At 33.2% G+C, this 25,544-nt stretch overlaps 1 protein-coding gene across 4 annotated transcripts in view; it reads left to right on the forward strand.

The window, feature by feature from the left end:
• Positions 1-25,544, forward strand: part of specc1lb (sperm antigen with calponin homology and coiled-coil domains 1-like b) — a 54,432-nt gene that overhangs the window by 17,288 nt on the left and 11,600 nt on the right. For 2 of the 4 annotated variants that reach the window (XM_087300879.1, XM_087300876.1), the window contains exons 7-13: positions 1,812-1,987; positions 2,476-2,639; positions 4,646-4,770; positions 9,144-9,219; positions 9,530-9,619; positions 11,804-11,957; positions 14,780-14,882. In XM_087300879.1, the coding sequence (XP_087157005.1) occupies positions 1,812-1,987; positions 2,476-2,639; positions 4,646-4,770; positions 9,144-9,219; positions 9,530-9,619; positions 11,804-11,957; positions 14,780-14,882 (888 nt within the window). The remainder of the gene's footprint in view (positions 1-1,811; positions 1,988-2,475; positions 2,640-4,645; positions 4,771-9,143; positions 9,220-9,529; positions 9,620-11,803; positions 11,958-14,779; positions 14,883-25,544) is intronic. The other 2 variants (XM_087300880.1, XM_087300878.1) reach the window with 1 other exon arrangement.

The following is a 25,544-nucleotide window of genomic DNA, read 5'->3' on the forward strand; positions in this document are numbered from 1 at the left end:
GGATACACCTTAATAAAATGGGAATGGTTGGTGATGTTAACGTCCTGTTTGTGGTACGTTAGTATATATGTGAGCGGGCTTGTAAAATAACTCATGAAAGAATACGCAAAAGAAGTTGCGTTTAAAACCAAGCACACCATTGTTTTTCTTGTGAAATGCCCAGTAAGTTTATTAAGGTGTATCCATATATATGGCCCACCCTGTAGATTTACTTGCATTGAATAATTGTTCACCTAAAGAATAACAGAGTGTCCGCAGGCAGGACCAGCACATCCATAGAGATGACCTAGGCGGCAGAATGGTGAGGGCGGCGTCCGCCTTGCAGCCCTGTATGAGTCTGAAATTTAATTTGTAATGGTTAAAGTCTTAAAGGTCCAGTGAAGTGAAAATGTGCATTTTTATGAATGAGTGTATGAATGAGCGAAAAAAGAAAACAGAACACAAAGGCAGAGCATTTCATAGGTGTTTTTTTTTAAGTTTTTGTATGTTACAAACTTTTGTGCTAAACAAGTAGCATTATTGACGATAATACAGTCACTTACTGCATTTACCATGGGGCAAAGTAGCACCAACTCACGCTAATTATCAGGCTTACGCTAGCTTTGTTGAATAAAGGGTGGATATCTAGGGTGGATAATACATTTCCATGCACACAAAAACCAGCAATTGTTGCAATGCTCATGCGCTCACTTATCCATAAGTGTTGAAAAGTGATGTCAAATTATAATTTTCCTAATTTAAAAAAATGATTGCATACTGACCAGCAGGAACTCTACCGATCATATATATGTGTATATATATATCTCTGGTTCTAGATGGCCAGTTCTCCACTGCACCTTGGTTTTATTTCAAAGGAACACTACTCTGTACCAAAATGGTGGCTCTATTGACGCATTCCTTAGCTCCTCCCCTTTAAAAAAACAGCCAATAGTGTTTCGTTTTCATCAGTGCTTTGCCAGTGAGAGTGAATGAGCTCAAGCACATCGAATGAAAAGCAAATGAGAAGGGTCTTTTCAAGGAGGCGGGGCATGTCAGATACAAGAGAGCATTTGATTGGTCAGAAGATTTGACGAGAAACTGAAGTATGAAGTGACGTCTGAAAAAGGCGTTGATATAGTTGAAGTCCTATAGTTGTAGAATTTTTTCTTTTTTTAAAATATTTTCCGAATGATGTTTGACAGAACAAGGAAAATTTCACAGTATGTCTGATAATATTTTTTCTTATAGAAAGTCTTATTTGTTTTATTTTGGCTTAAATAAAAGGAGATTAAAAATTTTTAAAAGTCATTTTAAGGTCAATATCATTAGCCCCTTTTAGCTATATATTTTTTCTCGATAGTCTACAGAACAAACCATCGTTATATAATAACTTATCTAATTACCCTAACCTGCCTAATTAACCTAATTAACCTAGTTAAGCCTTTAAATGTCACTTTAAGCTGTATAAAAGTGTCTTGAAAAATATCTAGCCAAATATTATTTGCTGTCATCATGGCAAAGATAAAATTAATCAGTTATTAGAAATGAGTTATTAAAACTATTATGAATAGAAATGTGTTCTTCTCTCCGTTAAACAGAAATTGGAAAAAAATAAAATAAACGGGGGCTAATAATTCAGGCAGGCTAATAATTCTTACTTTACCTGTATATTAACTATACAAACTAACATCTAAACATTTTTTTTTATTTCACTCGACCTTTAAATTTAACATTTTACCCTAAATGACACTGTGTGCTAAATGTATTTATGAACTTTCACACAAGCAAAGATCTCTATGATTCCTCACATGAATGACGTCTGTCTCTCACAGGAGGAATCGGCAGAATGGCGTCAGTTTCAAGCAGATCTGCAAACAGCCGTCATCATCGCCAATGACATCAAGACCGAAGCTCAGGAGGAGATCGGAGACCTGCGGCGACGCTTACAAGAGGCTCAGGAGAAAAACGAGAAGATGAACAAAGAGCTAGAGGAGCTGAAGAGCCGGAAGTAAGAGGAGATGTAGTGTAGATGGTCTCACTTTACAATGTTGTATTAGTTCATGTTATTTAATGCACTTACGAACATGAGCAAACAGTGAACAATACATTCATTACTGTATTTATTCACGTCTGTTAACATTAGTTTATGAAAATACAGTCCATCATTGTTAGTTCATGTTAACTCACGGCTCCTTAACTAATGCTAACAAGTATGACTTGAAATGTATATATTGGATTAGTACATGTTGAACTATCATTAATAAATTCTGTATATCTATTGTTCATTATTAGTTCATCTTTGTAAATGTATTAACTAACATTAACTAGTGAAACCTTATTGTATAGCGTGACCGTGTCGGGTATTTACAACCCAGTGTAAATGTGGGATGTTGACACAGGTTGCATGATTGAATGATTTATGTTTTTGTGTGTGCAAATATTTGCATATGCAGGAGATTTGAGTGTGTGTGTGTGTGTGTGTGTGTTGTGTTACAGGCAGGATGAGGAGCGTGGCCGTGTGTATAATTATATGAATGCCGTGGAGAGGGATCTGGCTGCACTAAGGCAGGGAATGGGCCTGAGCCGACGTTCCTCCACTTCCTCTGAACCTTCACCCACCGTCAAAACACTCATTAAGAGCTTCGACAGCGCCTCACAAGGTTTGCAAACACATGCTGGTCCGTGCAGACACTCGATAACAACTTCAATTCCAGATAGTTCAGATAGTGAAATAAAAATGTACTCACTATTAACTCTCCATTCAAAGTGTCAAGACTTTTTTTTCGGTTGAATACAAAAGAAGAAATTTAGAAATATGTTCGAAATCTGTAAAATAAAGCATGACCATATGCATGATCATATTTAGGGTGGTGCATCCTGTTGTTTTTTACACTGTCAGAAAGGCAGGGTTCCGCAAAATTCATCCATGTTGTCCCAACACACAATGACTAAGTTAACCGTTATATTCAAACCACTTAAATTTGTTAAGTTGTCTCAAAAAAAACACAAGAATTGTGATGTATCAACTCATTTTAAACAAACAGCAGAATACTTTTTTGAGTGTAGATCTAGGTTGGTAATCAGTTGGTTATAGGTTACTTACCTTTGCTAAGTTCTTGACTGAGCAAATCAGCAATTGAATCACTTTAGGGCTGTGCAATATGAACAAAATAATCAATAATTGCCATTATACAAACGAATATTGCGATTGCAATTTTATTTGCGATTTTGGCAACTGTTTTTGCTTTTTCAAACAAGCTACATACATTTTAAATGCATTCAGTGCACAAGAATTGCATAACAAAACTATTGAGTCAGTAATTTCTTTGTGCCGTTATGACCCTTTTCCATAAGGCACGGCGCTTGCAAATGCTTGAACAGTGGATACTAGTTTAGTCTGTTTGGGCTGGCTTTGATGTGTGCTTTTGTTTGTTTCGATGGACTTTGTCGAGATGCATTGATCATGCAGTTTTTTATGACACTGTTTAAAGTGTTGGATCAGATTTGTAGTATTGCTCCGTTTTGTTGGAATGATCATTTCACAAGTGTTAAAAATTGCCTTGCTCTGTGACACATCCTCTCTCCTGAATCCAAAATACCCCAAAATGACTGTCGTTGAATTTCTCCTTGGCACCATATTATTTTTATTTTGAACTGCATCCATATTTTATGCTCTTTCCTCCTGCTTGCCTATTCGGTTCTCTCACTCAACTTCATCATGCGCAGTGTTAGCTGGTTGACATAATAGCTATATTTTCCCGGTGCGCTACGTCAGCTCTGATTGGTTAACATATTAATATCATGCACACAAGAACACAGGGCTCGAAATTGCGACCATTTTGGTGGCATATGCGCCCGAAAATTTATCTATGCGACCTCATAATATATCTGGGAGCATTAGTGCGACTGCAGATAATGGTTGTAGTGCGACCTGTTTTGATTTTTTGTAAAAACGTGCTGAATCGCTCTTCCCTGCCGCTATATTGGTTCATATTAGCTGTCATTCACTCACGGTATTCAGCTGTCAGATGACAGGGAAGGAGCTTTTATGACCACGGGAAATGCAAACGGCTGAAGAGTAAAAACTTAAAGCACTCAGGTTTGCAAACCCCACCTAAAGTTGAGGCGCAGATGAAAGCGATCATGACACGTCACGTGGTGAATAATGATCCGCCAGCTGAGATCAATCGAGTACGCGCTTCTTGGAGAAGGCGCCCGAATCTCCTGCGTGTTCAGCGCAAATGTCCGCTAAAAGTCAAATCTAATACTTTACATATCATCGCCAAATAAGCTCGCCTTTGTCAGTCCTATTAATGTTGTTTTAAAATACAATAAATCCCTTAAAAAACTATTTGCAGCGGTGCTCATTCATTTTTGGTGGGTGCTCCTAATTTTTTTCTGGTGCTCCTAAAATTTTTTTGGTGCTCCTAAATATTTGAAGTTGGGAGCACCGTGCTACCAAGTAAAAAAGTTAATTTCGAGCCCTGGAACAAATTCGGAATAAAATTCTAAATAAATTAATAGATAAAAAATTGCAGCCTTTTGCGATTTAGAAATTGCGTGTGCTTAAGTTGCGATTTGTTTTTTTGTTTTTTTTTTTCCGATTAATTGCACAGCCCTAAATCACTTCTCCTCTGTGTTCATGTGTCTATGTGTCTTTGTTCAGGTCCTGTTCAAGGCAGTCCAACTGCTGCTGCTGCTGCTGTTGCTGCTGCTACTGCGATTTCCAGAACACCCCTCAGTCCCAGTCCAGTCAAAACCCCTCCAGCCGCTGCCGTCTCCCCTATACAGGTATGCACGATTGGTAATAATAAAGCTGAATAGAAATTATAAAATGTCAAAGGCACTTTTAAAAAAAAAACTAAATTACTTGAAAAGTAATAAAATGTCAGAAGAAAAGTAAAATGCAGAAAGTTAAGAAAGACTACAGTATATACAGTGCTCAGCATATAGGAGTAAACCCCTCACAAATCTATGTTTTAAATTCATATTTTCTAAAAGATGATACACAATATTATATTTCTGCATATACAGTTGAAGTCAGAATTATTACCCCCCTGAATTATTAGCCCCCCTGTATATTTTTTCAACGAAGAGAAGAGAAAACACATTCTAAACATAATAGTTTTAATAACCCATTTCTAATAACTGATTTATTTTATCTTTGTCATGATGATTGTAAATAATATTTTACAAGATATTTTTCAAGACACTTCTACACAGCTTAAAGTGACATTTTAAGGCTTGACTAGGTTAATTAGGTTAATTATGCAGGTTAGGGGAATTAGGCAAGTTATTGTATAACGATGGTTTGTTCTGTAGACTATTGAAACAATATATAGCTCAAAGGGGCTAATGATATTGACCTCAAAATGTTTTTTAAAAATTAATAAAACTGCTTTAATTCTAAAATAATACAAATAAGACTTTCTCCAAAAAAAATATCGGACATACTGTGAAATTTCCTTGCTCTGTATAGTTTATTTTTTATTTATTTATTTATTTATTTATTTTATTTATTTTACCATTTTTAATTTTATTTTATTTTACAAGATCTATTTTCCAGACATTTGAAAGCCTACATTTGAAATTTCTAGCTGTATGTTTGATAGATGCTTAAGGAGGTCTCTCTGATGACTCTAGCAGATGCATGTCAGTTCTTCTATATGGGGATTTAATGTGTGTCAAATGAGATCTCCAGATTGTGCGTGTGTGTGGAGCTAGACTGGGGCTTTCCTTCTCTTTCTCTTCACGGATGTCCTCTGCATCGGCACTGTGTTTCAGTAGGCCGTGCAAGTCTCATCCAAATGTGCCAAAACAGGATGTTTTCGTGAGGAAAAAGAAAAAAAATTAAGCAGCTTGACGTAGTTTTGAGTACTAAATGCGTTCAAGTCATAGCGATCTTGTGGCGAATTTGAGTTTATTATTGGTTCTTGTACTTAACATGATGTACTGAGGACATCATGCTGCTTGAGGAGGAGGAGGAGGTTTGGATTTAGAAGTCTGTTTTAGGGTAAATGGCTGGAAAAACTTAGAGAATATCCATTTTATATTGGAAAAAATCTCTTTGAAGTATTGGTCATTAAGCTTGTTTAAAAACTTATGAAAATCTAGTTCACATGAGTGTTCAGGGTTAAAACAAACAAACTGTTTTTGAGGCATTTAGCAAAATAAATAACAATAAATGTCTTTAGCGAAATGGCAAGTAAATATTTGTCACTTTCATGGAGTTAATAATAAAGGGCAAAAATAACTGGCTGCTCCTGGTTTTCCTAGTTGACCAATTGTTGCTTGTTTAAGCCATTCATTGGGCAATTTCAAGTTTATGATCACAATTGCTTAAAATAATGGAGGGAGAAAATGGTTTTAGTGTCAGGGATGAGAAATAATGTTGCTTATGTCTTTGTAGTATATTACAGATAAAAACTGAAGCAAAGTAAAAAGTGTTTGAAGTATAATTTTAAACTTTAAGTACACATTATGCAAATCACATTTTATTTAATTTAATTTTTTAATTTAATTTATTTATTTATTTATTTTATTTTTTATTTTTTTATTCAGTGTTTTTAAGGGTCATGTAATTTTAGAATGTCTATTCCAGACATTTGAAAGCCAGGAAATTTTTTTAATGTTTGTGTCCAAATCATGGAATATTAGGAAAATATGTTTTATGCTTTAAATAAAAAAAAGTAAATGCATTTTTTTTCCATCGTTTTACGCCTGTTTTGTATTGCACACAGTTAAATTATTCATTGTTATTCTCATAGTGACTAATAAAGTTTAAAAAATTTATATATTTAATATATTCTTGTACTATTATTTCATTATTTGACATTATTTTAACATATAATTCATATATGAGTTCATATATCTTTTGTTCATTTGATATTTGATCTAAATTGGGAACCCTGCACATTCTTATAAAATCCGCAAATCCTTTAAAAAATGTACGCTATTGTTCAAAAGGTTTGAAAATTGTGTCATTTATTTGAAAGGAATAATTTCTTGTGATCTCAGAGTCTGTTTATTTGATCCAAAAATCACATTGATCCACAAAATATTTTTGTAACATCCTTATTCAAAGCTTTCACAACAAAAAGTAACTTTTATAAGTTTTTTTTTATCATCTTTTGTGTTACAAAGAGTTCTAATGTTCTTGCAGACAGACAATATTTTGCTGCACGATTGTGTTTGTGAAATTGTGTTATTGAGCACAAGACAGAGTGAGGCTATGAAAACCAACGCTTTAAAAACATCAACAATTCACCTCTAACCGTGTTGACCACCTGAGCTTTAATATTACTTTGTTGCATTTATTCAATGCTTCAATATGTGTTTAAGTTGGGCTGTGATCTACGGATGAGTGATATTTATTTGTGACGTATTCCGGATGATTTTCCTAGTGATATAAAACAGATCATAACACTGACTTTAATGTCTGCAGATGGTCATAAGACGGCCGCACAACCCATACTTGTCTTATGACTTGCATTTTTTAGTAGCGCATGTGGTTTAAACTTCAGTTACAAAACTGCTCTTGAGTCGGCTGTTCATTTCTTGAAACTGGCATTGTCTGTATTTTTTCCTCATCAAAAAGACTCTCAGCCAGTTTCCATGTCTTAATAATAAATAATAAAACAGATATTTATTGTATTGTGTATTAAAATGTAATTAATAGAAGCTAAAACAAAAATATATATATAGAAACATAAAAAAAAAACATTTTACAAAATAAGTAATTACCTAGTAATTACACAATAAACAATCTTAAAGGAAATTGGAAGTTGAAATAAAATTGTAATTAAATCAAATAACTATTGTATTCAAATAACTATATATTATAATCAAATAACTAAATATTTGAAGCAATTTAAGAATAAAAATAATAATGAAACTGCTAAAACTAAAATATATATTTTTAAAACTGCTTGAAATAAATGTTTTGTTCTAAATCACCCTTATAACAAAAATAATAATAATAATTATGTTTTGGCTTATTGCAATAATAATAATGATGATAATAATAACAATACTTATTATTGTTATTATTTCTTCTTCTTCTTCTAATAATAATAATAATAATAATAATAATAATAATAATATTGAAATCAAGATAATGTACAGTTTTACAAATTTTGTTGTGCATCTTTGTCATTATTTTTTATTATTATTCTTTTAATGTCTACAATTTATTTGAATACATGTCTGTTTATTTGAGTTTTTTGTCAAACTAAATAAATGAAGACTACTTAATATAAAATAAGTAATTTTATGTTTTAAATTTAAATGCAAATATTTTTAATAATAATTATTGTTATTATTTTGAACAATAATAGTATTAATAATACAAAATAATATGCAGTTTTGGTAATGTTGCTGTGTATTTTTGTCATTATTTTTTTGTCTAAATGATTTTAATACATGTCTGTTTATTTAGACTAGCTAAGATAAAATTAGTCATTTAATGTTTTTAATTTAATTTAATGTTTTAAATATTTATTTCATTTCAATGTAAAAATATGTTTTGTCCTATTATTTCCTACTGTGTATAAACAAACAAAAAAATAAAACAAATAAATAAATTCCAGTCGTGTGGTGATCTTTTAATTTTATTTAGTATTTATTTTCTTTTAATTGTAAAAATTTTGTCCTACTATATCCTACTGTACATAAACATACAAATATATAAATACATTTTTGCCCTGTGGTGACCTTTTAATTTTGTTTAATATTTATTTCCTTTAATTTTAAAATGTGTTTTTGTCCTACTACCTCCTAATTTACATAAACAAATAAATAAATTCCAACCATGTGGTGGTCTTTTCATTTTATTTAATCTTTTTTTATTAAAAATGTTTTTGTCCTACTTCATCCTACTGTTTATAAACAAACTAACAAACAAACAAACAAACAAACAAACAAAATAAATAAATGCATTCCACCCATGTGTTGATCTTTCAATTTTATTTAGTATTTGTTTTAAATATTTTTATTTAAAAATGTTTTTGTCCTACTGTATACACACACACACACACACACACACACACACACACACACACACACACACACACACACACACACACACACACATCATTCATTCATTCATTCATTCATTCATTCCAGCCCTGTTTTGATCTTTAGTTTGTCCTCTTTCTGTGTTGCAGAGACACACCATCAGCTCCAAACCTCTGTCATCAATGCTGGACAAAAGGCCGAGCTTCAATGACCTGAACATACCAGGTGTGCTGACGTTTCTCTCACTGCAGACCTCACTCCTCCATCTTTCACTCTGTTCCTTCAGTCGTCTCTGATCTCGTTATTCAGGGGCGACGGCAGGGCTAAAGGTCAGGGGTAATGGCTCTGCTACCTTTCCCTCAGGCGCTTCACTTTTGCAGTTAATAAGAGCTCAGCTTGTGTGCCAGGCCTTGAAAAGGAAGCAGGAGATTTATTTTAGATGAGCACGGGCTTAGTCGTGCCACATAACACCCATTGTTGTCGTTGTTGTTGTTTTTCCATGATCGTTTGTGTGACTTTTTCTTTTATTCAATAGCAGAGCACCTCTTGCGGACCTCACCTGTAACGCGGCCTGGCTGCCCTATTCAGAGAGTCACAAACATGGACACCAGCAAGGCCATTTCAGGTACAAACTCAAGACTGGGGAGAGATTTGAAATGCTTGTTTTATTCACATTCAGTATTTAATTTTTCTCAGGTATATGTTGTGATATGAAAAGATACAGCGGTTTATTTGTATTAAGAGCAAATTAATTGTTACCAGCATATCTCGCTTTATATTCATTATTGGGGTATTGTTGGTTCTTTTTTCAACTTTATTGTTATTTTCTCCAACTCTGCAGGATTTGCAAATACAATTACAGATACAGAAAAAACTAAATGATAAATGTTTGATGACATGCTTGGATGTGATTTAAACAAAAAATACAGCAACACTTTCATAAATACGCAAATAAAAAGAATTAATAAAAAAAATGGAACAAAGCTCAACAAGATCATCCAAACAAATATGCAAAAACAACAACAATTTTAAGTAGATGCAGTCAATAATAATAATAATAATAATAATAATAATAATAATAACAGTTTGAGTGCTTGCTGGGGAGACTGAGAAGAAGTTTGAAATATTTAATTTGTATTTGCAATATTTTATTTTTTGTAGTTTATGTTGTGTTATGAAAAGAAACTGGAAATTATTTGTATTTGGAACAACTTGGGACAATACAAATAATTTACTTGCTGGAGAAACACACATGGATATGTTTATATTTATATTATTATTATTTGCTGTTTGGTTCAAACTATAATATTTGTCATAATTTATTATTTTTGTTATTTATTTATTGTTATTCATATTGAAATTGAAAATTTATGTGTTTTCTAAAAATTCTGTAAATATGTAAAAGCAGACGTGCAAAAATATGAAATATTCTACAATATTAAATTAAGTATATGCTCTTTTTGCTTTAATTTTATAGTTGTCATTGTTAATAATAACAAAATAATAATAATATAATAATATTTAAAAACTACTAATAATAGTATAATAATAATAATACTATAATATTACAAGACTTCTAATAATAGTATAATAATAATAATAATAATAATAATATAAAAATACCACTACTAATACAATAATAAAATTAAGCATTTTAATAATATAATATAATATTAATTATTATATAACAATACTACTACTTATAAAAATAGTTTAATTACAGTAATATAATAATAATAATATAACATTACTACTACTACTTATATAATAATAATAATAATAACAATATAGCAATACTACTGGTAATAATATATTTATAAATAATTATAATATAACAGTACTACTACTAATATAATAATAAAATAATAATAATATAACAATGCTACTAATAATGGTATGATAATTACAATGATGATAATATAATAATAGTATTATAATAACAATAATAATAACATAACAATACTAATAATAATAGTATTATAATAGTAGTAATAATAATAACAATAATAATAATATAACAATACTACTAATAATAGTATAATAATAATAGTAATATAATAATAATAAAAATAATAATAATATAACAATACTACTAATAATAGTATAATAATAATAGTAATATAATATAATAATAATAAAAATAATAATAATATAACAATACTACTAATAATAGTATAATAATAGTAGTAATATAATAATGATAATATTAAAATAATTAATAATAGAAGGTCGCTGCTTCGAGCATCGGCTCAGTTGGCGTTTTTGTGTGGAGTTTGCAGTGTGTGGAATGTTTAGTGTTTTATATTTTTTATAATATTAATAATAGTACTACTACTACTACTATTAATATTAATAATAATAATTGCTATTATTAATAATAAAAATAGTACTAATCATAATCCAAATTGGTATTTATACTATATATTATATTTAACTTAAAATAAATACATTTTTAGCCTAAGGGCTGCATTGATTAGAAAATGTGCACAGAAGTTTTCAGAATAAACCTGATCTCCTTATTAATCTGTATGCACACATGGCGTCTGAAACAACTTCACTCTTTATTTAATCACAGTTTATGCACACTCGCCCTAAGCCACATTGAAATATTGACTTTGCTTTGATATATTACTCAGCCTTAGTTTAAACCCTAAATAATGCATCAACTAAGCATTCAACTGTACATGTACTCAACATGTCTAAAGCTCATTTACATGTGTATAAGTGACCGATTTCAACTGTAAAATGATCACATGGTTGATACTATCTCCTGAAAAACCCTAAAATAATGCTTATCCTCTGCACACAGTTTCCCGTAGGAGCAGTGAGGAGTTGAAGAGAGATTTGTTGGCCCCGGAATCGTCTGCTCCGTCATCCCTCATGTCTTCTCCACAGCTGTCTCTGTCCTCAAACGCGTCCTCTCCCACTGCCTCCATCACACCCACCACACGAGGCCGATTACGGTAAGCGGGACGGCCCTTCCTTGTTTGCCTCTTTTATGTTCATTTCTTCTTTTGTTGACTTTCTAGAAGACTCGCTCTCGCTGTCAGCTCTGCCAGATGTTGTTTCTCTCTGTTTCACACTCCCGTCTCTGCCGCCGTGTTGACAGGCCGCTGTTTTGAGAATGGATGTCACTCGTTTGCCTGTTCTGAAACCTGACCGCTGGTCCACCTTTTGAATAGGCTATTGGAGGAAGACCAGTCATTCTGCACTTTCCTTTATTATCAGTACATTTCCTTCTGGTTGTAGCTGTAACTTCTTTGCTGGAAAAATCCGGCTTGAACCAACTTCTGATAATACTCGAGTACTGACTGATTGAAGCTGGAGGATTATTTCATTAATAATAGATTTTTTTTATTAAAATGTATTATTACTATGATTTTATTATTATTATTATTATTATTATTATTATTGTTACATAACTTATAATTTGTGATTTTATTTAATGTATTATATAATATAACTCTTTATGAATTATAATAACTATTATAGAATTTAATGATTGTAATAAAAAAATATAATGATATAATCTATATTAATAAAGCTAGACAATAGTCATTGCATTAATAACTGTTGTTGTTGTTGTCACAGACACATAATATAGTATAGTATAATATAACTACATATGTATGATAATAGCTTATGGTATTCAATGAATTTAATAATACAATATTATATAATGTATAATGATGTACATAAACAAAAGTCTTTGTGTCTTTGTGTAACTATCATATTATTATTATTATTATTATTATTGTTGTTGTTGTTGTTGTTGTCACAGACACATAAGTTATAATTTATGTGATTTTATTTATTGAATGTATTATATAATATAACTATTTATGCATGATAATAACTATTATAGAAGTTAATGATTGTAATAATAAAAATATAACGATATAATCTATATTAATAAATATCTAGACAAGAGTCATTGTGTTAATAACTATCTTATTATTATTATTATTATTATTATTATTATTATTATTGTCACCGACACATAACTTATAATCTGTGTGTGTTAATTTATTTAATGTATAATATAACTATATATGTATGATAATAACGTATGGTATTTAATGATTATAATAATACAATACTATATAATGCATGTTTTTATATATATAAAAACCCCTTTGAATTTTTCTTTCTTTTTTAAATATTTCCTAAATTATGTTTAACAAAGCAAGGAAATTTTCACAGTATGTCTGATAATGTTTTTTTTTCTAGAGAAAGTCTTATTTGTTTTATTTCGGCTAGGATGATAGCAGTTTTAATCTTTTTAAAAAGCATTTTAGGGACAAAATTATTAGCCCCTGTAAGCAAATTTTTTTTTTGATAGTCTACAGAACAAACCATCTTTATGCAATAACTTCCCTAATTACCCTAACCTGCCTAGTTTACCTAATTAACCCAGTGAAGCCTTTAAATTTCACTTTAAGCTGTTTAGAAGTGTCTTAAAGAAGATCTAGTAAAATAATATTTACTGTCATCATGGCATAGATGAAATCAGTTATTAGAAAAGATGCGACCAGATGACCGGATGTGATGTATTTCAGTGTTGTCCAAGCAGGGGTTTGAAATAGAAATAGTTTTTAACGTTTTTCTTTAACAAGAGAAAAGTCTATATGTAAAAAAAAAAACATTTCTATTCATAATTGATTAATAAACATGATTTTTTTATGTTGTCTCCTCATTCCCTCCATCATTTTTAGCAGTGTATGAGTTTATAGTATTCATTCAACCATAGTGAATGCACAGCGAATAATGGCTCTTGCTTTTGCACTCCTTTATTTCGAACACTGCGAGAACAGCTTCTCTCCAATTGTGCATGACAAAACTAAAAAATTCTGTGCGACTGCCACAAGGGGGCTTATTCCGGCAGTCGTGTCCAAATGTTGTGTGAAGTGGAAAGGCGGCGTTAGGGCTTATTATGCAGTCCTGTCACCATCTTGTTTAAAAACAAGCTAATGGCCGCCGACGCGCTCTCTCCGAAATTATAAATATATTAAAATAGGCACTATCCTTATAAATAAACTGCATAGTTGCAGTCTAAGCAACTACATTATCGACTAATAAAGCTTCAAAAGTGCATTATGTTGTCCAACAGCTGCAATATTTGTCAAACTGTAGGGTATCCTCTGCTTGTTTTTGTATGTGGGCAGAGTAATTCACAAGGGTGAAGGGTTAAGAGGTTGAATGAGTGCTGTTATTTGCAGAATATCGTACAGCTATCAGCCAATCAATAATGTATTAAAAGAAATAATGACTGGAGTAATAAATTTCTTTGAAACTGCATACAATAAGAAAGCAGTTATGTAAAATTGTAATAAATATTTAACAATTTAACCTTTTTTTTTTTACATTTAATAAATGCCTCCTTGATGAACAAAAAAAAAAAAAAACATGAAAAAAACTGACCCCAAACTTTTGTCCGGTAGTGTGTAAGTATGTATTAAATAGCACATCAGATTGGTAACTGCTGCTTATTTTGAAGTAATTACACACTTTGCAGCAGTGTGTTGACGTTTCTGGTCCTTTTGCTCATTTTAAACCTTCATAATGCCTTCCTATGATGAGTCAGGTGGGCTATTTTTGAAATACCGAATCATTAATCAGTTTATAAATTGTTACAGTGTCAGAACAATCTAAGAAAAGCACATCTATCAGGTCGAAGCGGCTTTGTAGAATTTCCACTCCAAAAAACATGAGGGATGGTTTTTGCTCTGAAAGTTGAGTCTGATTTAGAGGAAGTGTGTTGTTAAAGTGATTGATGTTTCTTCAGAGAGGAACGGAAGGACCCTCTGTCTGCACTGGCCAGGGAATATGGAGGATCCAAGAGGAACGCTCTTCTCCGCTGGTGCCAGAAGAAGACCGAGGGCTATCAGGTACTTGCTGATGTTTTGCTTTTGTGCCTACATTTAATTGTCTTTGTGCTGATTAGTCAGGCCCAGTATTTATGACCATAGAAGTATCCGCTGAATTGACTATTTTGGTCAGATCAGCCATATATGTGGCATTATTCAAAAATCTATATCAGCATTTGTTAAATTAAACACCATGTTGGTTATCGGACATAAAATTATTTGCGATTTGCACCCCTATTAATCCTGTAGGCTGGAACATGATGCTGAACATTATAATAATTCAGGAGGACTAATAAATCTGACTTTAACTGTAGTAGTCCCTGGCTATAACACAGTTCGCATTTCGTGGCCTCAGTTTTGCAGATTTTTGTTTTCATGAAATTTGACATGCTTATTTTCTACAGCGCATTGTATTCTGCGTCTTGATTAGTGCATTGTGTTCTGCCTCCTGATTGGCTGTAGACCATTGTCAATCAATCCCCTCTGCAATCCCCTTCAGAATGCGTTCAGCTTGCCAAATTTACATAAATCTTCGATCGCTAGCAGTGTAACTCTGAAGTGCTGTACTGGAGGTTTGCAAGTTTTCCCTCCACAATATCAATAAAATGTAGTGTCAAAGGCACCTGCAGAAGCACCCAAAAGGCAGAGGAAGATGCTAACCATCGCTCAAAAAGTTCTTCTGGACATGCTAAAGGAAGGTAGAATTTATACGGCTGTAGTGCGCCATTACAGAATAAATAAATGAAGATCATTGGTTTTAATCTTTGGTTTCATTCTATATCACTGGACTTATTTTTCTACGAAGGTTTAAACTTTGAGAGTGTTTAAAAGATAGAAAAGTGTGGGAATGGTAATGCCTATCTGAGAAAAGTGTATAAAGTGTGTAGTGAGGGGTTTTACAGCCTTAAAACATCTATAATAATTGTGGAAAATAAAGCTGACTACTTTGCGGATTTCGCGGATTGCTGGTTATTTTTAGTATGTAACTCCCATGAATAACGAGGGACCACTGTATATATTTAAAAAACAATTGTATATGTATTTCTTTCATGTTTTAAAACCACAAACTTTTTTTAACTGCCCAATTTAAATTAAAATCATTTCTAATATCATTTAAATCTCGATCTAAACCTAAACACTAGCAACCGTTGTGTTATTTCAGCAGATTTTAAAATGAATACATGTTTTGTGTGCAATTTGACATTACTTGGCGTTCAGGTATTCTTTTTAAAGTGTGTTTGATTTTTATTTATTTTTTTTTAAGATATATTTTTGGCTTTTTTGCCTTTATTAGATAGGACAGTGTTGAGACAGGAAGCAAAGTGGGAGAGAGAGAGAGAGAGAGGGGGTAGGGTAGGGAAATGTCCTCGAGTCGGGATTGGAACTCGCGATGCCCTGATGTGCTATTGCACCATATGTCGGCGCGCTAACCACTAGACTATTGCGCCGACGAGTGTGTTTGATTTTTAAACAGAACGTGACCATGCATAATGTACAAATGCATCTTCTATTGCTATTACCCTTCTGCTGTCAAGCATATAAAATATTTACCTTGCAAAGAGGGTTTTTGACCATGATGTTACCCTGGTTTCCTTTAAGCCAGGAAGTGTGCTACAATTCTCCTGCTTCATGCCTCATGTCACAAACAAAAGACCTCTAATGAGACAGAGCATTTATAAGCACAGAAATCAATGCATGATTTAAACATAATAGTTATCACCGTATACTTCCTCAGTTGATTTGATAATATTAAGAACTGTAAACAAAGTTTTACAATTATAACAAGTTTTTTTTTTTAAATGTGCAAATGGTTAGTTAATTCTGAAACATCTATCACATCTAATATTAAAGTTTTGTTTTGACATATTATATGTGTGTACTGTGCATATATAAGTGCATTTATTTAAGAAAACGTTTATTTATATATAAATATATATATATAATAGAAATTTTATATAAATTTAATATCTATGTATCAAAATTGTTTTGTATAGTTTTGTCTATGTTTGTGTGCGTATCAGATACACATAATACAGTACATCCGGAAAGTATTCATAGCGTCTTTTTTTTCCACATTTTCATGTTACAGCCTTATTCCAAAATGGATTAAATGTATTTATTTCCTCTAAATTCTACACACATTACCCCATAATGACAATGTAAAAAAAAAAAGATTTTTTTTTTTTTAATTTGCATATTTATTCAAAGTAAAAAACCTGAAAAATCACATGTACATAAGTATTCACACCTTTGTTTAATACTTTGGTGATGCCCCTTTGCTAGCAATTAGAGCCTTAAGTGTTTTTGAATATGATGGCACAAGCTTGGTACACCTGTCTTTGGGAATTTTTGCCCATTCCTCTTTGCAGTACCTCTCAAGCTCTATTAGGTTGGATGGAAAGCAACAGTGCACAGCCATTTTCAGATCTCTCCAGCGATGTTCAATAGGATTTAGGTCTGGGCTCTGGCTGGGCCACTCAAGGACATTCACCGAGTTGTTATGAAGCCACTCCATTGATATTTTGGCGGTGTGCTTTGGGTCATTGTCCTGTTGAAAGAAAAACCGTCTCCCAAGTCTAAGGTCAAAAGCACTCTGCAGCAGGTTTTCATTCTGGATGTCTCTGTACATTGCTGCATTCATCTTTCACTCTATCCTGACTAGTCTTCCAGTTCCTGCTTCTGAAAAACATCCCCACAGCATGATGCTGCCACCACCATGCCTCGCTGTAGGGAAGGTATTAGCCTAATGTTGAGCGGTGCCCAGTTTTCTTAAAACGTAATGCCCGGTATTCACTCCAAAGTGTTTAATTTTAGTCTCCTTAGACCAGAGAATTCTGCTTCTTATGGTCTAAGAGTCCTTCAGATGCCTTTTGGCTTCCGTCTGGCCACTCTACCAAACAGGCCTGATTTGTGGATTGCTGCACAGATGGTTGTCCTTCTGTAAGGATCTCCTCTCTCCATAGAAGAAAGCTAGAGCTCAGAGAGATTGATCACCTCCCTGACTAAAGCCCTTCTCCCCCAATCACTCAGCTCAGATGGTCGGCCAGCTCTAGGAAAAATCCTGATGGTTTCAAACATCTTCCACTTACGGATGATGGAGGCCACTGCGCTCATTGGAACTTTCATGGCAGCAGAATTTTTTCTGTAACCTTCCCCGTCTCGATGGTTTACAGACAATTCCTTTGTCTTCATGCTTGGTTTGTGCTTTGACATGCACTATTAACCCTGGGTTCTGGTATAGAGAGGTGTATACCTTTTCAAATCATGTCCAATCAACTGAATTTACCACAGGTGAACTCCAATTAAGCAACTGAAGCAACTCAAGAATGATAAGTGGAAAAAGTAAAGCACTATGAATACTTTCCAGATGCACTGTATATGTATTGTAATTAAAATCTACAGACACATTGTAAAAATAATAATAATAATAAAAATGCTACGAGAATCCAAAATAAACCACTTTAAAAATCCAAACATTTCTAAATTTACATGTGAATGAGTGAAGAAATGGTTTATTTATTTATTTATTTAATTTTGCCAGTAATGTCTCACCTAAAACTTGTTGCTGAGATGAATTGGGGGTGTTATGATTTATCACTTCCATGCAAATCTATTTCCCTCTTACAGTTTTGCTAGTTCTTTTGTCTTTGACACACCAGTACCTCACCATCTCTGTCTCCTGCTTTCTCTGTCTGTCTCTGTGTAAGTGTGTGTGTGATTGATGGTAATGTCCACCAGTGGATAAAAGCCATTTTTCACTGCTACTCTAATGTGTTCATTACAAGCGGCCTGGCTTCACTTGAAGTGCACTTTTCTCCAAGCGTGCAGCCAGCCGACCTGTGTTTCTCTGTTTTCAATGTGATTAGCGTAATGCTCTTGCTCTCCCCTGGGCCTTCCTGTTTTTGCACACAAGACCTCTTTTCATTAGCTGCTCACTTTGAACACCGGCACGCAGACAAGGGAAGACACGGGGGAGGATGTGTCTTGGTGACCCTCTCTCTTCACATGCTTCTGTTGTGCTGATGGTTGTTGGACTGTAAACAATATGACAGTTGGGAAGGGGAGGGTAGGGCTGCAGGGCATCGGAAAAATCTCGTATTTTGTTTTTCTGTAATTTGCGATATGAATACACTTTCACTAGATGCCATAAATAGCTCTATTTGGAAATAATTCATTCATTTAAATTGATTGCAATGATTCTGTAGGGGAGTGAATCACACATAAAGTCTTATAATCAACACACAAGCATTCATTCATTAATTTTTCTTCGGCTTAGTCCTTTATTTATTAGGAGTCGCCACTGCGTAATGAACCGCCAATTATTCCAGCATATGTTTTATTCAGCGGATGCACTTCCAGCTGCAACCCAGTACTGGGAAACACCCATGCACACTCATTCACGTGCATACACTACAGCCATTTTAGTTCATTAAATTCATCTATAGACCTTTTTCAAAGAGCACAAAATTACCTGTTATGCTTTGTGTGTGTGTGGATACTTCGAACTTTCAGTCGGCGGCTTGTATAAAGTATAGAGTCACATTTGGACAACTTTGAAATGATTGTTTTAATCTATTTTATTTAATCTAAGTTCACACTTCGATAATGCTCGACTATAATAGCAGGTTTGGCATGATGTCCCGGGAGAGAGCCTTGAGCTCTGAGATAGATAAGCCCAAGGTTTCCGCCTAGTCAATGAGCATTAGGAGGCATACGAGATCAGGTATTTTTCGAGAGCCGCTAGTTTGTTTGTTTTTTACCTATACTTTGGTTAATAAGGTGGTCTATAAGAATCTATTCAGTATGTATGCGTTGTGCTTGTCACATGTTTTTAGACTGTGGGGGTAAACCGAAGTACCCTGGGAAAACCCCCGCAAACACGGGGAGAACATGCAAACTCTGCGCAGGGAGTGCCGACTGGCTCAATTAGAAAAATCTGAGCCGCCGTGTCGCCCGATCCTAGAATTGAGGAGGAGGGATAGAGGGGTTTTTTTTTTCAAAACAAAAACAAGGAATGATTTTTAGGCAGGATATTTATAGTAGTTTTGGAATAATCTGATAGGCTAGCTAATGATTAGCGATAAGGAACGCTGTAATCGATCATATCACGTGATCCTCTCAAAATTAGTTTATGAAACTTGACTTGCTTGTAACGTTTTTAAACTAATACTGCTAATGATTAACGCAATCTCTCCTGCATGTTTAAATGATTTTTTTTTTCCATTTCATTTTTAAAAATGTGATCTAATAGACCTTTTTCATGGCTGCTGCATGGAGGGCGCCATAGCGACCAGCGTCTTCCGGTAGAATGCTAAAAACCTCCGTTTACAGCGTGTACAACTGGTGTTTTTGTGACACACAACTTAGAAATGTGTCTGTTAAAGCCGTAATAATCTGTCACATGTGGTTCAAGCGCGTCAGAAATACGAGAAAAACGTTCTCCTATTTCACGTGTCTGCCGTCAGAAATACAGTGTGTGTGTGTGTGTGCGTTCCCGGCCTGCCAGCTGTTAGCTCAGCGGCTCTTTAACACACACACATGCATATTTTCACTTTGTCACAGTTATTAAATCAGTGTGTCAGTGGCACAGTACAGGCTACGTGTGTGTGTCAAACATTTTGGTGAATTACATTTGTTTGGGCTGGTTATATATTTGAAATAAAGAGAAAATGTTGACTTTAGCGATGACAAGGCTTCATTTAAACTGCAGAAGATGCCGTCTGACAACGAGGGGAAAATGCCTCACAGCAGCTGTTTTCCATCCTATTAGATCGCATTTCTTTAAATGATCAGTCCAGGAGATGATGCTGATGGACAACAGTATTAGTTCAAAGCGGATAAAAGCAGGTAAAATAGATTAAAACTATCGTTTCAAAGCTGTCCAAATGTGACTGTTTACACGCATCAGCTGCCGACCGGAAGTTCTTCGCATTCTCCTTGCGCATACACGCAAAGCTTAATGGGTAATTTTGCGTTCCAAGACAAAGGTCTATAGAAATGAAAACAACTGCTGCAAGGCATTTTAAATGGAGCATTGTGATTGCTTAAACTCGTCATCGCTAAAGTCAACATTTTCTCTTTTTCTCAAATATATAACCAATCCAAACAAATTTAATTCACCAAAATGTTTGACACACACACTTCCCCACTGACACACTGATTGAAAGAGTGGCACAAAGTGAAAATAAAGTGATATTGAAATGACAGAAAAACACATACCGTGGTTAATACTTATACCGGATTACAATCAACATGCAAATCAGCCAGCACAGTATCAGTAACGTGCTTTTATTTTTTAAAAACTGCATGGCTTAACGTTTCATACCTGTTAAGTTTCATGCCAGTAATATGATTTGCTTCATAATGCAGTGATCTATTGTGTGTGTGTGTGCATTGAAGAGCCACTCAGACTGAATTAAGAGAGCATTTTTCTCTCGTGCTCAAGCCACATCTAACAGAAGTATATCAACTTTAACACACACCATTTAAAATCAGTTGTGCATCACAAAAACACTCCATAAGCCACTCAAAACGGTACTGACATCCGTTTTCAAGATTGACTAGTTGTAAACGCTGTAAAGGGAAGCTCTAAGCACCCTATTGGAAGAGGCTGGCCGCCCTCCATGCAGCAACCAGGAAAAGGTCTATACCGCATGTCTTTGTACTGTGGGGTAAACCGAAGCACCTAGAGGAAACCCGCGCCAACACGGGGAGAACATGCCAACTCCACACAGAAATGACAACTGATGCAGCCGTGGCTCGGCACTTAATAAAAATTACCTTTTTTTATTCTAAATAATTTGTTGCAATTTATGAATTGCCTAGCATCACAGTTTCAGCTGACAATCTAAAAGTCATCTACATCAGCGATGACCTGAGAATGAACTCCCCCTTTAATGTTATTTGAGGAATTTAGAGTGAAATTCAAAACAATAATGACCTTTACTTCCTCACAACTCTTCCTGATCTGTTAGCTAAGCCAGTTCCTCTCAAATTCACCGACGTGATATAACTGCCAGCCAGTGTATGAATGTTTTATATACACACAAAGCCACATGCAATCTCTAGTTTAATGTTTCTAATAGTTTTTTTTAAATAAATGTTATTCTGAATGGCAATGGATCACAATTTCACCCATATTTTGACATTTGTGTAAAAAAAAAAACGATATCTGCCATATACAGTGCTCAGCTTAATTGAGTACACCCCATTTTGAAAATGAATATTTTGATCCATTTTTCAGTGAATAAAGGCAATGCATTTTAGTGCATTTAAACAAAACAGATTTATTAAACAGATATATTTATTAAAATAATATTTTAGTCACCAAACATACTTAGAAATTGAAAGATAATACAATTAAATTTAAGCTAAATATTGCAAAAAAAAAAATAAAATTACAACCTACAAAATTTCAACTAAATGTTTCAATTTTCTTCTTTTTTATTTAATGTTTTTCCATAACATAAATGTGGGTTTACTAGTTTTTGGAGTGTTATTGCAAGTTATTTTGTTTGATTAGCTCCAGATTTTACTTCAGTACTGACTAATCTAATTTGTATGCAAAAATGTAGTACTGTATAGCTTTCTATTACACATATGAATTTAAAAGAGAGTTTGTGAGGGGTGTACTTATATATGCTGAGCACTGTACGTCTTCAACTAGACAAAGGAATAAGGGTTTATAAATGATGCATTATGTTTTGAATGATAAAAAGGTTTGTTGAGGCAAATGGGTAATCCCCCAAAGGAAATTGGCAAAGTCTGAAGTTTTAAATGATTATTATTAGTTTATCAGTATTTTGGGTTTCCATTGTGATCCTTAAATAGAGTCTTTAAATATGTCATTAAAAAGATTTTAAATAGGCCTGACATACGTTTTTGGGATAGAAAGGAATCATATTTATTCATATATAAATGGAAATCTTTTGTACATTGTGTAAATGTCTTTATTCTCACTTTTGACCAATGTTCTTACTCTTAAAAGTTTTAATTTCTATAAAAAATATCCTAATTGGTCACACATTTTTAAATTGTATTGAACATTTAAAAAGTTGTAAAAGTTGAATAATATAACAAAATATAATATAATATAATATAAATATAACATAGTTGATTAAATGCATTAAATTCATGATACCTAATGCAGTCGAATTGACTTTTTATTGATAAAATACTGATTCTAACACAAATCCACAATGTTTAACATAACTTGGCAGATATCGGAGCAGAAATAAAAGCTGCTGCTCTTTGCATAATATTCTGTTGACTTTTGCATTTGTATGTAAATTTGTGTAGGCTCATTTTTCAAAAATATATGGAAATATCAGAAAATATGCCAGTATATGCACTCGCTGTAGACCAAAGAAATTAGGAAAAGGGTCAGTAATAGACAAAAGAGACCGATAAAATACCAGGTGTAAGAGGGAATGTGTGTCTCTCTTTCTTCTCGGTTAGTAAACCAAAACACATCTGTATAGTAAGCATAAAGCATGATCTTACATTACCTGACAAAAGTCTTGTCGCCTATCCAAGTTTTAGGAACAACAAATAATAACTTGACTTCTAGTTGATCATTTGGTATCAGAAGTGGCTTCTATGAAAGCCAAAGGCCTCTAGATTACACTTATTTTACCAAAATAAAATGATTATTCCTTGATTTTTAATTATCTAATTATAATTAATCAGAAAAATCTAACTTTTGCCACTTTTCCAAATGACCAAAGTCAAGTTATTATTTGTTGCTCTTACAACTAGGATCGACAAGACTTTTGTCAGGTAGTGTAGATGCTTAAAATACTCTTTAGAGCTGCTTTATGCTCAAAGCTTTAATCCATTTTTTTTTTGCACTTTTAGCCAATACATTTTACACCTAAGCCCTCTCTAACACACAAACTTCATATCTCCTTTGACATAAAGTGATGTGGTCTTGAGTCGTTGATACATTTGTACTAAAACAATTTGTTATATTTTTATTTTTATTAGTAGTGTTGTTGTTGTAAGTTGAATTTCTTGCTCAAAGCCATCACGAACAACACTTTTCGAGCTTCCATAAACTACGATTATGATTTATGATTCAAATCATTATGCTAATGGTTATAAACGGGTTAACTTTACAAACCTTTTTAAGTTCTTTTTAAATCAGAGTTCTCCAACAAATCTCTGGATGAAAGACAGATCGTCGTTATTTGTGTTAGAATCGGTCTGGTAGTAGACCTGGCTGTGTTTCTGTCTGATGAGCTCATCAGTTCTCTCCAGTCCACTTTCTCTCTCTGGGTCGCCAGAAAGGCAGTCTGCCAATTTGCACCGTCCTTTAGCACGTTTACACTGGCCTGCCACATCTGATAAAGGCTGTTACTCTTTCAATTCAATCTAGGACCCTTTTTTGCTCGAGGAAGTCAGTGATAGTGTAATCTGAAAGGGTGCTTTTGTTCCTTTTGGAAACTTTTGGATACGAGTTTGAGAAAAAATCGCGAACAAATATCAGTTCCAGTAAACTGACTGCTTATTTCACTCTGAATTCCAGAAATAACAAACAAGGCATTTTGGGGATCCTGAAAGGTGGAACACAAAGTACTTCCAGGACTTTTGGTTTGGTTTTTGTTTGTTTAGTTTGGTTTGGGTTTTATTTATTTATTTTTTATGTTGTTTTGTTTGGTTTGTTTTCTTTTTTTGTTTTGTTATTTTGTGTTTTCTTTTTTGTTTGGGGTTGGTTTTTTTGTTTGTTTTGTTTTTGTTTTGTTTTTGTATTTGGTTTGCTTTTTGTTTTTGCTTAGTTTTTTTTATAATTATTTTTCAAGGGTTTTCACCTTTTTTCGATAGGATAGAAGAGAGAATTGACAGCAAGGCATGGGGAGCAAAGAGAGGGAAGGATCGGCATAGGACAGTGAGGCGGAATCGAACTTGGGTCACTGTGAGCACCGGAGTGCATGTGTCGACACACTAACCACTACACCACTGGTGCCGGCTTGTTTTTTATTTTTTTTTTTACTTTATTTCTATTTATTCTTTATTTTTTTGGTGTCGATTTGTTTTTGTTTTGGTTTGTTTTGTTTTTGTTTTTTATGTTTTGTTTTGTTTGATGTTGGTTTGTTTTGATTTGGTTTGTTTTATTTTTGACTTTTTGTTTTTTGTTTTGATTTTTGTATTTAGTTTATTTTGTTTGTTTGGTTGGTTTGTTTTTGTTTTGAATTAGTATTAGTTTTATTGTTTGGTTTGTCCTGTTTTTTTTTTTGCTTTGTTTTTTTGTTTTTTGTTTGTCTTGTTTATGGTTTGTTGTTTTGTTTTGTATTTGGTTTATTTTTTGTTTTATTTATTTTTAAAATATATTTGTGTTTTTGCACAACCCTGAAATTTGATTATCATTTTACCAGTGTATCAGTGTGTCACATGATCCTTTAGATATCGTTCTGATATGTGTCATGGCTTCTAAAGAAACAACAGTACTTAATATTACAGTTCTGTTTTGCATGTACATACTATGTACCTTTCTTATTTTTACATAAACTGGGTATTAACTAGGTACTTACCCCTAAAACGTTCTACGGAACCAAACCTCAACATAAATAATTACTTTATCTAACCCATTATTTTCCTAAATAAATACCCTGGAAGTACATGTACTATGTAATAAAATGTAAATCAAATATTTATTATTATCATAAATGTGGTCCTATTTAAAGG

Source organism: Danio rerio, chromosome 21 (assembly GCF_052040795.2).
Source record: "Danio rerio strain M-AB ecotype USA chromosome 21, GRCz13ab, whole genome shotgun sequence".
NCBI lineage: Eukaryota > Metazoa > Chordata > Actinopteri > Cypriniformes > Danionidae > Danio > Danio rerio.